Raw genomic sequence first — 14,773 nt, 5'->3', positions numbered from 1 at the left:
ACATTCATAATTTTTTTTTATTAAAACAGTCGGCCTTTGTGAGAAATGGGCCTGGGGAATGCAGTTATATGCGCATATACTTTAAAAATACAGTCTGAATGAATCGAAAATACCAGTACGGGATTACCGGAGTACAAATAAAACATCGTTGATAAGCACGTAACGGGCTTTAAGCCCGACGTGAAGTACATTGGTCATAGTCAATCAACTTCTTGCATCAGGGCCTTGATAACAAATGTGGGTTTAACGGATGCCGGATAACAATGCCATAACTTTTACTTCATCCGAACCACTTGGTCTCAAGTTTTGAATTTCTAAATTTGTAATTGTAGTCCTCAGGTAAATTGAGCATCTTCCACTAGCTAAAAATTATAAACCATCATACAGAACCATAAGGTGTTTATTTTCTACGAAATTCTTAAGCGCTTTTTTTCAAAGCTGGGTCAATAAGTCATAATACAAATACTAATAAAATGATACGTAGCAAAGAACTGAAAAATGTAATTTTTCGGATTCGCTTTAGCGTTTATTAATATCGCATCGTAGTCTACTCACCGCTTCTCGTAGTCCTTATCCACATAATACTTGCAAACGCGGTCAACAGCCCAGAACACTGCGTACTCTTTAATCGCTGGCAAACACCAGTTCATTTCGTCAGAAGCTGCCAGGCAAGCCTGGCACTGTTGATACCCGAGCCGGGTATCTAGCTCTAAGCAGTCATTCACAAAACAGGCGATCACAGTTTACAATTATAGCGGGTTTTCTACTCGCAAACACAGTTTTTTAACAGAGAATCAAATTGGCTAGGTCCACTATGCTAACCACAACCGCCGATAGCGTTGCTGAATATCAGCGTTGCTGATACGGCTGGCGCAACGGCGAGCAGACAGGTCCGACAGCAGTGCGACATTCCTAAATCCACTTACTACAGCTCGATTCGGGAAACAAATATTCTAGATTAAACATTTTATTCATGTTTAAATCCCAATGCTTTTTCGGGTTACTTGTTTGCAAACTATAGAAATAAGAAGCGAACATCTTTGCGCTGTTCCGTTTCGCGATGGCGGCAAAATGCGGCCAGCTTTTGACTGAACAAACAACGCGAATGGTTAGTGGCGCTCACTACGCCATCGGCAGTAATCAGTGCGCAATAAACATTGAACACACGTGCTCAGTAGGACCCAGCATCGGCTTGCTGAGTGGAGATAGCCATCCGGCAGTTGTGCAGGATTTCGAGTTGGAGTGTTGAAGGTGATGGTCTCCGATATGCAGACTTCTCGCAAACGTAAGGCTGAGACTTCTGGTCGAAATGAACATGAGTTCGACGAAAATTCTCAAATGGCACATATGTCATTAGCTGAGTTCATGAAGAAAGGTTTCAGTTCAGACGACGACGACGACACAAAAGCTCAAAGCGGCGCGCGGTCGAAGGTAGCTCAATATTGTATAAAAGTCTGCCTCTCCTGCTAACCGTTAACACGTAGACCTCTTTTGCAGTCCGATTGGTTTCTTCGATATTAAATGTGCATAGTTACTCATGGTAATCACTCGAGAAAAATTACCACCAGTTTAATTAAACTGGTGATAGCCAGCACATTTACACAATCAAGTTCTCACCGATTTCTGAATGGCAATATGCGGTTCGTGGATGTGTCAAAAGGATTGTCGTGCAACAAATATTGGGATATTTAGCTTTATTAACGTCCTATAATGGATTTCATAAAATTTGGATTTACAAACTTAAGTTAAAATTGTATGTGGATGCGTTTAAAAACATCTCATAAGTTGTGAATAGAATTTCATAGCGTAAGCAGTTTGTTGATGCTTTCAGATTCAAATGAATAATTACGATCATAAGAATACTTGCTGACCATTGGCGATGTTATCAGAAAATGCAATCCTGTATATTATTTATCATATCATATGAAATAAATGAAATATCGCAATGTATGCATTTTGATTTAACCAAATAATGCTTTATTTTTAGTATTTTGCTTAATGCTAATATATAGTAGCTCGATTTTATGTAAGTGTATTGGAAGATTGTGTATTATTACTCGGCGTATGAGCTGACATGTTACGCTGTCCGCTATACGAACTTCACACAAGTCACTAACAGCATAATAATTCGAGTGCGTTTCAGGCTAAGAAGGAGAAGAAGTTGAGCACTGAGCATGATAGAGATACGTTGTCGGAAGAATCTTCGACGAAGAGAACTACTCAGAAAACTGGAATCAATGGAACCAAAAAGACGAATGGCACAAAGACTTCACAGGTAACTCAAGTAATCGGTAACACTTAGCGGAGAATAGCCCGTGTAGTGCAGTCGCGTTGAGGGTAAAGCTAATAGAAAATGTTAGATAATACGACCACATGTTAATGCTGATTTTGATGGCTCTATTTTAGGCTGGACAGGGCCAGACAAAAAAACAAGGGTTCAAAGTTCTCAAACGACAGCAGGCTACGTTTGCTGCATCACACCTTTCGGAAAAGAGCGATAAACACTTAGATGAAAGTGTTGGGCTTCAAGGGACGGATGATGACGATATTGAAGATGTAGAATCTGACGATGAGGTTTGTTTGAACGAGAAGTCATTTCTACATTTTTATATGCTTGATTGCTGTTAGTCCTCTAAATATGTTAAGTATGAAATACAGCAGCATGCTAGAAGCATATTTATGATGATTAATTATGAATCTTTGCGTATCATATTCGTTTTATGGAACCACTATTATAGGTTATTGCCAAACCCCGTGTGTCAGTTGTGCAGGCCGATTCAGAAGATGAGGCTTTGGACCAAATTGAGCTATCGGATATCGGTGAAGATGAACTTATTGATATGGACACGCAGATTGTTACCGAAAAAAAACTGCGCAGTTTTCTCGAGCATCTTCGTAACAAACCTAACACGAACCAGGTAGGCGTCATGATTGCTGATGCCAAGACAATACGTATTTACTATTTTATCACACTCTGATCATTGCTAACATGCTTAGTGTCCTAATCATCTATTTTATACATTTAATCCTGCTGATGATAGTATTTTTTTTGTCAGGTTGAAAGCCTTTATATAATTATGTTGAATATAGACTGTATTATGGTATAACATAGTAAGTTTTCCCTGAACCCTTCCTATTGCTTATCTATTTCTAGACATCATTCGAAAACCTCTTTTCTCCCTTCTCTGCAAATCCGCCATAACATCGTGGGAAATTGCACATCAGAATTTAGACTTCGAAGATGGAAATCAGGTTTTAAAAAATGCGTTTTCGATACTTGCCTTATTTTGCCTTTCCGGAGGCCAAAAAGCTGCCGAAACAATACAGCATATATGTACCGTGTGCAGCAAAGTTTCTACAACTGACAAAAACTACTCCAAAATGATCTGTTAGATTTCAATAATAGTATCTCCAAACTGAAGGATGCACTCTGCCTCGGTTGCGCATTTGCAGTCGATGAGAACCGTGTAAGAACACTTTTAAAGGGAGGCAACTGGCAAGCAACTCGTGAATTGGACGAACCGATAGACAGAAATCATAGGACCATCAACAGGCACATTCGATCTACGTTTTTTAATTTAAAAAAAAGACTGCTTGCATGATGAGCTCGAAAGCCGATCGAAAACCAGTTTTTCATCGCCAGACATGAAAGTTTCGGACGAAAATGAGTAAATAAATCGGTCGTGAGACAGGACAAGATCGTGGCATCGTGGAATACATAATATTGCGTGGTCTCGAAATAGAAACTGTCTTCTTGTTAGGTAAAGAAACGGTTTGGACTCACGTTACGACTTGACACATCCTGCGTGTGTTCTATTTAGTTGAACCTCGTAGCGGTTTAAGCTCTCGCTAACGTAGTATTAGAAGTGTGTGGCTAGCCAACGGGGACTTGAGTTTTCGGTAAATTATAACAGTCTAGCATATAGGCTTGAATCAATATATTTTTAATGCATGCACGCTGTTTTGCAGATTAAGCGTCTAACGCAAATGTTCAATGGCGCAGTATGTGAAGCTTCAGGAGACCAGAATAGCGCGAAGCAGAAATACATAATTAAGGGGCAACGACTTTTTAATGCCGTTGTCTCTGCCTGCCTTCAAGACTTGGTTCCGGTTGTGCACAAGGTATGACTTGCTTGGGACCTAATACAAACTGACTTTTGGTGCAGAAAAGATTATTTATTAATAACTATTCAATATTTTAGAAGCTGATATATTTTCATATGACTCTCAATTATGATTAGTATTATTATTATTATTGCATGAAAGGAATAACCTAAATTAATGCATTAGTTGGTCTACGAACTATCAACCATACTATTTCCCTTCGCTATTCAGGCCACTTCTGCCATTATTGTTGTTTCCTCTGGTGATTTGGCAATTTGGATTAGAGGACACATTACGATCTATCTGTATAAATGTATATGTGTGTACTGGAAAATTTTATAAAGATAAGCCTAAAGAAAGAAAAAAAGGAAGACAAGCTACGTTATATTTATTCGTTTATTTTAATTAACAGAGTAGAATTTATAATTAGTGTGAAGAATAAGATAATTGATTGACTTCATTATTTGCGCAGGTTATGAAACTCCCGCCACCGTCAGTTCCGAAAGATGGTTCAAAGATGATTGATCCGACCAAAGGTGTGTTTAAAACATTGCTCTCTGGGTTTAATTTACTACAAATTATGGTAGCTAATTTGAATTGAGTAACGTTTCTCATATTAAAAACCCCAGCTATTTCGGCAGAAATGATTAGAGAAATGGAGTCCCCAGAGGCGAGTTCTGTGGAATATAGAGAAACCATAGAAAACATTTATTAAACTTGTGCTTATACCTACAACGAAAAAAAAACTTATATAAAAATAGTTTTAACATCGTAAAAGGAATTAGAATGAACAAGGTAACTTTGGGTCCGGATCTCAGGGCATCTTTGGCGTAAGGTGAAAAACCCCATCACGTTATACATGGCTGATCTGCTCAAGTTGATTGGGTGTATAACTCATCAAAAGTTGCTTCTTTCACTATTGCGACACGTCCTCCTTCTGTTACCATTTGTTCGCTCCAGGCCGCAGGTAAGTAAGCGCAACACGGCATAATATTTCTCGTTGTAAATAATGTTACTCGTAAGCTGTATATTAGGTAAACAAAAAAGCATTCGAGCGAAAACTGTTATCAATCGTTTTACCGTTGTTGCCGAATTCGTTTAAAATTTATTGAATTTAAATGCGTACCGATGAGTCAAGACACATGATTTAGTGACAAACTTATTTATACTTTCCGTGGAGCTATCCTCTGAGTTTCCATACTAAATCATCACTGGCCTTGAAATTCTTTTAACCGATTATGCCAAGAAACACCTAGGACGTTTTTTCTGTTTTGGCGCTGGCGATAGTATTACTACATGGCGCCCATAGTGTTTCTATATGTTCGCCTGATGTAAAAGTAGCAGTCACTCTTCGGGTTTACTTGTAACTTTTCAAGAGTTTTCGAAATGCACGAAAAATATAAAGTGGATATGTTACTTTTGGGAACAATCTGTGCGAGTATTATACGAAAAAATTCATGTCTTAGGTGATTGTCAAATGTGGCAATAAAATAGAGCTTCTAACTGAGTGAACTTTTTGATTGCAGATTGAGAAGCGTCTTTTGAAGACTCTGTCGCGTCTGTGGTCCACCGGAGAGGAGAGCGTTCGCATTGTTTCATTTCTGTGTTTAATTCGTCTAATTCGATCCGGAGATGATATTACCTTCCAAGAAGTCCTTAAGGCAATGTACCTCTCATATATAGCCAATTCGAAATTCACTTCTCCTCAGACATGGCCGCTAATTTCGTTTATGCGGAGGAGTTTGGTAGAAGCTTACGCGCTTCGACCGAACGTCGCCTACCAGCATTCCTTCCTCTATATACGGTAAGAGCGGTAAGAGGTTTTGCTCATTAAAGCTCAATAAAACTGCCACTAGAATTAATTTGCATGCTTTATAAGATCCCCAAACTTATTCTCTATTGCTACCTTTGAATTGGTGAAGAATTCGTGGGTATGGGCACACATGTAAAGTAAACAAAGGCAATACTCAATCAGAACACTTTACCTGCACATGTTGTATCAAATGGTCTCCGTTATTCGCTCTTAACTGCCGTCGATGGCTGTATTAATGCTGGTGTTGAAATGTAACGAACAACTTTTCAGTCAGCTGGCAATTACATTGCGAACTGCGATGACGGTGAAAAAGAAGGACTCCCACAAAACAGTTTACAACTGGCAATTTGTGCATTCGCTTCTTCTCTGGTGCCATCTGTTGGCCACGATCCGTATAGCAGCGATGCAACCGCTAATTTATCCTGTTGTCCAGGTATCATTTGCTAATAATATTGCCGAATTTGTACGATGCGTCTGGCGAGGTATTTTATTTTTATAGATAGTATTTTTCTTTTATAACTATTGATTAATTACTAAGATAGCCATATTCCAGTAACAGTGTTGCTGCAAAGAAAAGGTCGAGACACTTTAAAAATCACATATTGGTATATCGGTATATAGCATATCCCAAATATAACTAATTCCGTTAAGCAGTAAAAGTTTTGTCTGCAGGTGTCGATTGGGGTACTAAATCTTATGCCAACTGAAAAATATATTCCTCTACGGCTCCATGTGATCCGCGGATTGATAGAACTTTCCACCGATACGCAGACTTTTGTCCCGATAATGCCAATGTTGGTTGCTACACTTAAACAAATTCGCTGGAATAAGAAACCTAAGGTAAGTTCACCAACTTGTACAGCAGAATTGTTGTGATAATAATATCAGGAGCAACAAATCGTGCCCAGGATAATTGTTATATAAAATATCACCACTGTCTTAACGTCGTTGAATGGTCTATGAGGATAATATGCCAACTAATTGAACCTCACATATGAAAACTAGAAAATTATAAATATCTATACTTTAGCACTTAGTAAGCTTAAGTAATGTTTAAATATGTAGCATGTTCGTTTTCTATCTGTCCGCTTAATTAGGTAGCATCGATAAAACCTATGAATCTGTCATGTGCTTTGCGCGTCAGTGATAAGCAGTCTAAGGAAAGCGCGTTTCGAGATGCCGTAATGGAAAGCTTTCAAGATATGGCACTTGGGTATCTTACAGGTCAGTAAATGTTTTTAAATATTGTACCGTTAAGGTGAAAGTTTTATTCAACACAGTTTATTTACCAGTTAATAGTAATTACGTTCATGACAGTGGCTCTCCGTCCTATTCATAGTATTATCATAGGGTATACGTGGAATTAACTGCTAGTTTGAAGTAGCGAGCAGGGCATTGGACTCAAAATGAAATTTCGATGTCTTAGGTTCGAGCCCCAGTTTAGAAACAGCGATTTTTAGAACGTTCTTAATTTCAGCTGGTTTTGTAGTTAGGTTTGACGAAGATGAATCTGATTATACTTAATACTCGCAATATTTTTGAAGTTCGTCCCTACCTTGCCACAGGCATTTGTGTTCGTTGCAAGGATAGTGGTTTAAGCCCTTAGAAAAAAATATTTAAATCATTATCATATAGTTCATTCATATAATATTATCATAAAGTAATAAAGAATTAAACTAACCAGATTAAATAACGTTAGCCAAGGCCTTAAGCATCATGGGGCGTAGAATGTGACAGACAACTTGGGACATTTGTAACCCTGTATCTTGGGTTCAGTGAAGCATAGATATATGTTATTCACAATGTTTAGTGGAAAATAACCTTACTGGATCATCGAAAGAAATTTCTTAACACAATATAAAATATTGAGTAATCTTCTTTTTTTTAAATTTATTATTTACTTTGACGAGGCTTGACATAAATACTGGTCTCTAGGTAAGGCCCGTTAATTATCGTTAAGGCCGCTGCGTTGATCAAAATATATCTGGAGTGGTGCACTAATATATAAAATATACATATATTAATGCATAATAAATAGCTGCAAGTTTGGATGCAGTTAAGATATGAATGCATTTACCGCTACACGATCCATTATTATTCTCCGTTCAACAATTCAGTCCCTCACAAAAAATTCATACAAGGTGCGCTAAAGGTCACCGGATGGCTTGAAAAAAGGCTTCCTCACAGATTGAGATTTTTTATTTCTCATCTTTAAATAGCAGGAAAACTGTAAGTCGTTACAAAAAAAAATTGATTTAACTGTACACCTTTATGCGATTCACGTATTTATATGATATTTATATAATAAGCATATTATATAGAGTATTCTGGTATGAGCCTATAAAATAATTGGAATGACTGCCGCAGTGACTGTTGTAGTTATTGCTTTCTAACGTAGTAGAAATATAAAATAATGTGCTAAAAGATGTGTTAAAATTGTTAGAATGCCTGTATTCGGGTTTGAAGTAGAGGGCCTTCAAGACGAGCAGAATGTTCGTAAAGATTCGTCGTATTGTGGTAAAGGCACATAAACTGTCCAGGTTCAGAAATTTGCGCTGTTTATGGTTAAGATGCGTTTTCTGAATAAACGACCCAAAGATAGTTTTGTCGCTTTTGCCCTGGAAATTTCGGTATCACGGATGCTCCTCCTAAAGGTCGATCAATTACGGGAAAAGTTGAAGAAACTATTGCAAAAGCTGAGCAAGACGAATATGTGAACCGCAGTGATACCGTAGAGAAACAAAACGCCGATAAGCAATTTTAAGCCACTTAAAGAATCGACCGGAGTTATGAGCAAAAAAAGTATCGTTTTTTACTATGACAATGTCAGACTAGGCACACCTTTAGTTACCTGGCAGAAATCGATGTTGGATAAGAAATTTCGATGCATCCGCCGTATAGCCTATCAGACGGTCATCTGTTTCGGTCCCTCCAAAACTACATTAATAGTATTAATTTAGTTTTAATGGAGGGATGCGAAAATCACTCCTCTGCCTTTAAAGTCACATGGAGGTGTTTGCATCAGAAGATCTTTGAAGCCTACGCAATAAGGAAGCCACCGACGCAAACAGCATATGAACTGAGCGTGTTAAACGCGCTAATGGTCTGGTACCGTGATAAGTGGCACTTTTTAATCGATGTTTACATATCGCTGCACTCTGGGCCCAGCACAGAGATGCTTCCTTGTTAGGCGACCCAACTGTGCCGTTATCAGGGTGGAGAACAGCGAAAAAAATTGTTTATTGTAAGCTACGCTCCGCCTTGCTACCGAGTAGATCGAACAGCTACTGTGAAAGCATAAACGCTATCCCAATGGAGCGACATAGGTCTCGTAACACTCTACAGCAACCATGTGCATGGTTCTAATGACTGACATCAAGGTAGTATTAGCCACGCCACTCAATATGCTACACGGAAATGTTTGACAATTTTAAGGCAGCCGCTGACTCGGCGCCCAGGGATCAGGTTATGCTTACGCTGGTTAAGCTGGGAACTGTGCTCAACCTTCTCGCTGCGATTCCACAAGAGAGGAGAATAATTATCGATGAAGGGATGGCCGAAATCCCGCTTTTCAGGCAAACAATCGGTTCAGAGGGTTAACCTAAGCCCATTCGTGTTCTTCATCTTGCTGTAGGGCCCCCCTGGTCAAATAAAACGGTCCAGGAGGTCAACAACTTGATGGCATAAGTGTCGAACAGGTTGTAAGTGCAGCCAGCTTACGCGGCAGTCCCTGACTTTGGGCTGACTGGAAACCTGACCAAGACAAAGGCGATAAGGTTTAAAAGGGAGACTGAACGATGGTACACTGATATTTTGAATCCCGCTGAGTCGTTTTTTGTCTTGTAAATTGGTTTCCGTACTCGGGATTGCTTTTATCCACAAATAGTAGAGGTTTCATATCGCACGTCAGTGACGCAGAAAGCCAGTGCTGGCCGCATTTTGATCAAATCGCCTAACGGCTTGCAACCGCTCTCAGCTTGTACGACCTTAAAGGTAGATCCGACTACTGTATGATAGACGCGTTATTTGGAGAGAGATTTTACAATAGAAAACCTCGGATAATTCAATTCCGTCAAAGTCTCCTTTCTCAAAAAAACACATAATGAGCCCAAATCGGCTCACGTACCTCTTAGCCGACTCACCATCACTGTACGAGGATCCGTGCCGTCTCTTTAAGCCCCCAGCAAAAGAAGTCCCCAAGACAAACATGAGGGCATGGTAATAAAAATTTACGGTGATCGATAAGGATTTTTACAGTTAGGAACAATGAGTGAAACAGCATAACATTTCCACGGGTTTCCACGAGCTTTACGACACACAAGTGATGATTAGTGCTTTAACGAAAGAGATTGTGATAGATATCGTGCTGCTTGTTGTCTCCTGGTACCATCTTGAGGGTATCTAGCAAATCTTTTTAATTAGTTATAAACAGTACAGTGATTTTCTCTTATGTTAGAATAGTTTGTTGTGGACCTGTATAGAGATAGTTTTCAGTATTACCTTTCAGTATTACCGGTGAAAGTTTTTGATAGTGTAACTCAAATACTAATAAAATTTTGTTCAAATCAAATTTGATTTATATTTGAGCTACCAGTATCGCTTGACGCACGGTTACCATTATAGAATTGCCGATTAAGGAAGAGATTTTGTGCAAGTTACTTGCAGGTGAATTAGGTTCTGAATTGAAAATATAATCGCAGTGAATAATAAATGAATTAACACGATTATTAGGAATAACGCTCCTATCGCATGCAAGACGTTTCATTAGATACTTGTCTTTGTTTAGATAAAGTGGTAAGAACAGCTCATAAGAAACCGCCCGGATTTAGATGGCCTATCTTATATATATATATATATAATGTAACAGAAGAGACGGAATAAGCGCTGGCCTTTGCTGGGCGACGACAAAGCATAGCTAGCTCGTTCCAATATATGCGGCCCACGCAGTATCGGTTATAAAAAACGAATATCGGCATGTCGGCTTATTGCGGAAAATGGGTCTACGACTCCGCGGCCTTAATTAATGGGGCATGGCTTTCCATAACAGTTTATATGGGTACGATGACTTATACAACTTCTTCTTGCAACAACGTGGGTATGTAGTAAGTGTGTAATCTTCTCCAACCGTTTACCATGACGGCTGCCGTTATAAACAAGGCTCTGACCCCATCAATATGTTGCATGCTGTCCATACATATTTTCCTGGATCCCACCGCTGCAACTAAAAATGTAGCAGGACGAGATTCGACCGCCGGCGACTAGCGATGATCCGGCGGGCTAAAGGGCACAATGTACCCTCCATTGGTCGGAACCAGTAATACATATATATATATATATATATATATATATATATGATAGAACCGGTTATGTCATGAACTATTTGGACTTATTTCAGGTGTAAGTCACCTTATGTCCTTTCCTGAGATAGTGATTGCCACAGTCGTTGAGTTGAAAAGGCTTAAACTTGGCGTCGTAAAGCATCAAACAACGGTAAGCAAGAACTTGCGGATTATCGTAACACTAAAATGGCCTACTAAAAATGTTATAATACGCGGCAGAGCGAAATAACACACAATTGTGTATTTGTTTATCACTGCATAGCTAAAACAGCTATTGGACAAAATCTCTGAGAATAGCCGGTTTATTAACGGAAAACGGGAACAGTCTGGATTGGCGTTAAAGGAACTTGAGAAAATAGCCGCTTATGAACTCCAGCTAAGAGGTATGTTGCAGATAATTTCGAATTTACCAATTTTTCACTACGCACTTATTTGGGCGATCAGTAGCCTAAAGACGTTAGCATAATGTACCAGTTTGCAATAAGAAGTGCTACCCAGCCTTTTGAACCAAGACTCCACTTTCTATGCGTTTTTCATAATTTATATCATGCTTCTCTTTCTGTTGTTCATTTTGCAGGAGAAACACCGTTATGCCTATATCAACAAAAATACCAAAAACTCCGAGAGGAACGAAGACGTGCGGCGAACGAAGATTTTATCGAGAACTATGACAGCGGGGAGGATCAGAAGAACGATAACAAAAAGCAATCAGAAAACAAGAAAAACAAAAATGTAGGTGGTGGAGGATAAATTTAGCTCTACTTGTTCATACAAAAAAATTGTCGTTTAACGTTAGGCTTAGACCAGTTTATTAAGCTTTGCAGACAATGACATTTGCTTTCATTTTATCTAACACGTCATTTTTCAATGTGACTGGCAGTATGTTTATTTCAAGCGATATGATTACCGGATTAGTTAGGTATTTCATTAACGGCTATAACTGTCGTTGCTTGGGTATCACAGAGAACTAAGGCTGACGACGAAAATGGACAAGTGAAAGGAATCGATGATGAAGATAGTGAAGATTCAGAAGAAGACAAACAGGGAAACCTCGATCCTGATTTGGACACCGAAGAGGAAGGCGATGACGAAATCGGATTTGAAATAGCTGAACAGGATGACGATGACGAGGACTAATGGATAATTATTTACCAGTCATGTGATTATGTAATTTTAATGATTGAGGCTAATGGTTTCGACCAGCCATAATATGTAGTAGAGATTGTAAAGGTGGGGCACAATAAAGCAATTTGAAGTTGGCTAATACATTAATTTCTGTTCCTGTCATTTAGTTCGAGAGTAGATAATTCGTCAAATTGTTGGTTCTTCAACTCAATGTATTCGCGTATTTAGCTGCGGCAGTAATTAGTTGAAAAATCGTTGATAACGTACTAATGCTATTCAAATATTTAAAAGGTTACAGGCTAGTCTGATGAAATGCCGGCGCCACTACGGAAAATACTAAATACGTATGGTGTTTTCACATTTGTACTACTACTACTACAGTACTGCAGTGTTAGATTGTAAAATAAGTGATCAAGCTAATGTGCTAATGATAGTAAAAATGGTAGTCCGCCGACCCAAGGCTTAGAATATGCGGTGGATACAAGAGGATCTTTGCTATGCCTGATCTGACAGAAGAGTGATTATGGAGAAGACTGACTTTTACGTTGTTTATCTTTTTTCTTTCTGAATAATAATGCTCACCTAATGCAAATGGGCCATATACAAGTCCTTGTTGATATCCTTTTTCTCTCGAAAACTTATCTGGGCTCACCCAACGCCGATCCAAAACTAATGTGGCATAACTCTGAGATTACACATATCATTCGAAGCTATCCATTGCTTGCTCTACTTTATTCTATCGTAGAGACACCACTTTTATTTCACTTTTTTTTTACACCACTTTACTATTTGCGATACCTCTGTATACGAATCTGTCATTGTTACTACCTATTGTACGATATCTGACGGAATCCTGAGAGACAGAAGTCGTGTTCTTTAATTAGTCTAGGTACCATAGATCCAAAATGCCTAATGATAGTTATATGACATCAAATCATTTTTTTGCCCGATTCATGATGTGTTTGTCAGTCGTGTTTGTTCAGGGGTTGCTTTAAGCAATCCTTGTCAACTTCAAAAGACCGGCTGAAGCGGGCTGCAATCTCTAATTCCAAAGTGCCGTCACTAAACTTGGCAAACCATTTTTAGCAGTTCTTTTTGGAATGAAATTAGTACGTTACACTCCACAAAGTTTTCGTTGTATAAAGTAATCCCAGCGAATGTTGAAATTAACTTTGCCAGGGACATTCATCTTTAAGGCTTCATCTTGAGGTTAAATTCTATTCTGTACATTATGAAATTACAATGGACTTTAGAAAACAACAAGAAAAAAACAATAGAAGAAACACAATTTGTTAAGTAATCAAAGTACACACGTTACAATGTTACGTAATCAAAGTAAACAGACACTGGAAAGATGAAGCGAAAATAGAGACATTTGAAAAACGCTATTACCTTTGCACCAACCTAATATTTTATTACATGCCTCCTTGTTGTATCTACCCTAAAACGTCACTATTTTAGCATATGGTCAACCATTCAGACGATATTCTCCTTTCGTTTTCCTTTCACACTTTCTTTCTTGCTTACTTCTTTGCTATAGATTAATTGCGCTATTAATTGATGTCTACCATTTTCAACAATCTTTTACGTATCTTTAGATTCAATGGAGCATCTGCTTTGAAACTTCCCGATTTTCAATGAAACACGTTACAAAGGTAACTATATTGGAACTATACAAATATAGTTGTGATTTTTAATAGATACTACGGGATCTGATTTTTCTACGCAAGTTATTCTAGTACATGTTGGCTTGTCTCCTGCCTAAAATTTCGAAATTTTTTGCATAACATCGATTTCTGCTGTTCATAGCAATCTTGGTAGCAACTGGAACTATGGAAGTAGTAAGACAGATAATATACAAACTATGTAGGAAAGGGCCATACTGTATGAAGTAAGAATGAATGCGACTTATTATTAAACATCGTATGTTTATCTAACACTACGCTATTTTAAATTTTTTAAGAGGTCCTTTATTTAGTTACACTAATCGTGTAGTACACGAAGAAATGTATCATTTTAAACGCGATGTGACAAAGGATCTGCGCGATAAACGGTTCAACACTTAGTTTAAACCGTGTGTTACTGCTAACAGAAGCAAAACCTTTGACCACCCATTTTTCAAAAAATCTACAAGATACAACACTTTAAGTGGAACAGATCTTAGTAAGCTGTTTATCGCAACGAGCATGTGTTCATGAGTCTAAAAAAGAAAGCCTGTTTTTTTAGAATCGAACAAAGAGCTCGTGATGCTAGAAAATAATGTGTCGTTTTTGCGATTTGAGCGAAAATAGACTATTATCCAATTTCTTTGCACTGTACGAATCTTCGCCAAAATCAAAATTTTTCTGTGCCTGAAATAAACCTTGCTTTGCCGATTTTTTGTTTTTAAAAA

The 14,773-nt window shown here is 38.3% G+C and overlaps 2 protein-coding genes and 1 long non-coding RNA gene across 4 annotated transcripts in view; 1 reads left to right on the top strand and 2 right to left on the bottom strand.

Annotated features, from left to right (window-relative positions):
• The window catches only part of LOC111268330 (uncharacterized), a 7,200-nt gene extending 6,338 nt beyond the window's left edge, over positions 1-862 (bottom strand). The window contains exon 1 of one of the 2 annotated variants that reach the window (XR_002685156.2): positions 556-861. Coding sequence is in view for 1 of the 2 variants with exons in the window: in XM_022847255.2 (XP_022702990.1) it covers positions 556-650 (95 nt within the window). In the remaining variant the exon portion in view is untranslated. Of the gene's footprint in view, positions 1-555 lie in introns of both variants that reach the window. The other variant, XM_022847255.2, reaches the window with a different exon arrangement.
• Positions 863-1,137: 275 nt separating this feature from the next.
• On the top strand, positions 1,138-12,528 carry Noc2 (Nucleolar complex protein 2). The gene is made up of 15 exons (XM_022847235.2): positions 1,138-1,431; positions 2,144-2,275; positions 2,407-2,574; positions 2,739-2,918; positions 3,970-4,122; positions 4,577-4,640; positions 4,923-5,071; positions 5,631-5,908; positions 6,188-6,350; positions 6,590-6,757; positions 7,015-7,141; positions 11,313-11,407; positions 11,519-11,639; positions 11,834-11,988; positions 12,220-12,528. Exons 1-15 carry the CDS (start codon positions 1,255-1,257, stop codon positions 12,391-12,393), a joined length of 2,304 nt encoding a protein of 767 aa, XP_022702970.1. The 5' UTR covers positions 1,138-1,254; the 3' UTR covers positions 12,394-12,528.
• Positions 6,403-11,306, bottom strand: LOC147752401 (uncharacterized). The gene is made up of 2 exons (XR_015314156.1): positions 10,044-11,306; positions 6,403-6,481 (listed from the first exon to the last, which is right to left on the bottom strand). It is a non-coding gene; the product is annotated as an uncharacterized LOC147752401 (long non-coding RNA).
• Positions 12,529-14,773: the final 2,245 nt, after the last annotated feature.

This window comes from Varroa jacobsoni, unplaced genomic scaffold (genome assembly GCF_002532875.2).
Source record: "Varroa jacobsoni isolate VJ856 unplaced genomic scaffold, vjacob_1.0 scaffold_1276, whole genome shotgun sequence".
Classification (NCBI taxonomy): Eukaryota; Metazoa; Arthropoda; class Arachnida; order Mesostigmata; family Varroidae; genus Varroa; species Varroa jacobsoni.
The sequence above is the reverse complement of the archived record's forward strand: the minus strand, read 5'-3'. Positions and strand labels throughout refer to the sequence as shown.